The sequence below is a fragment of the Gekko japonicus genome, unplaced genomic scaffold (assembly GCF_001447785.1).
Source record: "Gekko japonicus isolate JY-2015 unplaced genomic scaffold, Gekko_japonicus_V1.1 scaffold2820, whole genome shotgun sequence".
NCBI classification, from domain to species: Eukaryota; Metazoa; Chordata; class Lepidosauria; order Squamata; family Gekkonidae; genus Gekko; species Gekko japonicus.
The window spans coordinates 87,096-89,838 of record NW_015164745.1 but is presented as its reverse complement, the minus strand read 5'-3'; the positions used below and the strand labels follow the sequence as shown (position 1 = coordinate 89,838).

The window sequence follows — 2,743 nt, the reverse complement described above, 5'->3', positions numbered from 1 at the left end:
GGCCAGGGTGCCGGGGGGGGGGGCTGACGACGGGGGGGACTCAAGGGAAAGGCCATGGAGCAGGCAGGGGGTTCGTGGGTGGAGGTGGGGTACGACATGCGAAAAGGTTTTTTTCCAAGTCTCCACGGAATGCGCACAAGCACCCAACGGTGCATGCGCACACTTCAGTTTAAAAACAAAACACAACCCCGTTTGCCGCGCCGCTTCTTTGCCGTGTCGTGTGATTGGCACCTCCCCCCTAACCACGGGATCTCGAGGGGACGTCTGATCACGCAGCTGCGCGTTATTTTGCTCCGGGGCAAAGAGCCACGCTTCCCCCCCGCATTTTCCGGACCGTGTGACCGGAGCCATTATATAGCTAACTCACCCATTAGAATAGTAGGTATCTTTACTTTTTCATAGAAAAAAGAAGAATCATACATTTCAGCCTGGAAAATAAGATACATCAAAATCAAGCCACACTGTAATCATCTGTGTCATTCATTGATGCAATGTAATCAATACAGGTATGTTCTTAATCCTTAGTCTGCAGCAGGACAGGAAAACCGCAGAATACCTCCCACCCCCACTATCTTTCTGCTAGCGGAAAATGAAAGTTGGCACTAACCCTTGGTTTTCAAGTTACATTGTTAGGTTGCACTTTTAATTGGTTTTACTGTTTGTATTTTATAGTTCTTTAGGTCACCTTTGTTAGCACCCTTGCAAGCAAACATGGAATGACTGTACTACCAAACAAGAGACCAATTTCAATAAGTAGTTCCATACCAGTGTCCCATTCATGTATTTCTTGAACAAGCATACATAACCAACTGGTTGCTGTTACAACAAAAATATATTTGCTTGCAACTAAACAAAGCCTTTAAACCACTTATGGTGTAATTCAATTATATCTACTTAGAGACAAGAAACAGAAATCTGTTTGGTGCCCCCTCTGTACATATTGCTATGAAGCAACATGACACAAAACCAAGTCTGCAACTTTGTGCACATTCATTTTGAAGGAAGTCCAATGAAATGCAAAGAAGATATGCTTGTGGATGTCTAAAACTTTCCAGAAAAGTAACGGACAGTTGTTGGATAAGATAGCATCTCTTAAAGAGAACAAAAGAGAATGCCCATTCTATTGGTTCACCAGACTTACAAATGTTCATAACTTAAGAACATAAGAGATGCCAATGTTGGATCAGGCCCTCCATCTAGTCCAACACTCTGTATCCCACAGTGGCCAGAAATACCAGTGCCATCAGGAGGTCCACCAGTGGGGCCAGGACATTAGAAGCCCTCCCACTGTTGACCCCCCCCCAAGCACCAAGATGACAGAGCATCACTTGCCCCAGAGTCCCTATCTATACCTTGTGGCTAGTAGCCACTTAAAAACTGGACATAAAGCAGAGCTCAGCCAGCTGGAGAATGTAAAATAAGGAAAACACGATCACTCAGACATGTTTAGGGGTAACAGGTTGTTACTTTACAAATCCTAATACCAGTGATAATTTGTGCCATTATGACACTCACTTTCACAGGTGAGACTTTTCCCCCCTAGCGTTGTCCTTACATAGAAAAGCCGTAAGTCAAGGTATTTGATTCCAGTTTTAAGAGATTTTAAGGGTAGGCTTAAACAAATTCAAGTTCAGTTTTTAGCCACAATACTAAGACAATATTTTTTTTAAAAAAAAAACCCCTCTTCTCTATTTTAACCACCCCTAGGGAGCCAGTGTGGGGCAGTGGTTAAAAGTGACAGACTCTAATCAGGAGAACCAGGTCCAATTCCACCCTCCTACGCCTGGAGCCCATTTGGGTGACCTTGGGTCAGTCACAGGTCTTCCAGCCCCCCAAAATAAGCTTACCTCGCGGTATAATGCTAAAAAAAACAAACCAGAGCTTCAGGCTGCCAGACAATCCTAGGATCTCCTGGCTATACCACACAAAACGCAATACGATCATTTAATTTTTTTAGCTTTAAGAACCCAATTTTAAAATTAGTTTTATCTACTCTGCTTAGACGGTCATATGCTGGATGTTTTCTCAAGAGATTTCAAATACTCAGCATAGGTTAAAATGTTATTTTCCCAGCCCCACAATCACTGCAGGGACGTTTTCATAACCTGAATAGCCATGAAAAGGAAAGAACATGAAAAAAACACCCCGCATTTACCTCTTCAGCTTTGGAATAGGCCTGTTTCCTCAGCCTACAGGACGCCTGATGCTTTTCCAGGGAGGCCTTCGGGACCTGGTGGTGGTCATCATAGGGGCACGGCACCCTCTCGTCCTGCACAAAGGGCAACGGCCATCACCACCACTGGGCCCGGCGCGAGAGGAGGAGGAGGAGGCGGCAGCCCCCGTTTCCTCAGCCTACAGGACGCCTGATGCTTTTCCAGGGAGGCCTTCGGGACCTGGTGGTGGTCATCATAGGGGCACGGCACCCTCTCGTCCTGCACAAAGGGCAACGGCCATCACCACCACTGGGCCCGGCGCGAGAGGAGGAGGAGGAGGAGGCGGCAGCCCTCCAGCCCCCCCCCCCCGGCAGGCAGGCAGGCAGGCAGGCCTCTTTCCTCCCAGCGGGAGAGCTATACCGCCAGAGCAGCCGGTGGTTCCTCCTCCTCCTCCTCCTCCTCTCAGACACGCCGCCCGCCCAGGGAGGAGGAGGAGGAGGAGGAGGGCCGGTCCCCGGGTGGGTGGGGGGGTGTGGGGGGGTCCCCCTCATTCTGGCAGGGACTGGGGTGCGGCCGTCGGGCCACCACCC

General features: G+C 48.7%; 1 protein-coding gene across 1 annotated transcript in view; it reads right to left on the bottom strand.

Annotated features, from left to right (window-relative positions):
• The window catches only part of SNRNP48 (small nuclear ribonucleoprotein, U11/U12 48KDa subunit), a 19,256-nt gene that overhangs the window by 8,775 nt on the left and 7,738 nt on the right, over positions 1-2,743 (bottom strand). Inside the window, exons 2-3 of the mRNA XM_015409636.1 lie at positions 2,156-2,288; positions 368-428 (exon numbers count right to left, since the gene is read on the bottom strand). Of these exons, the coding sequence (XP_015265122.1) occupies positions 368-428; positions 2,156-2,288 (194 nt within the window). The remainder of the gene's footprint in view (positions 1-367; positions 429-2,155; positions 2,289-2,743) is intronic.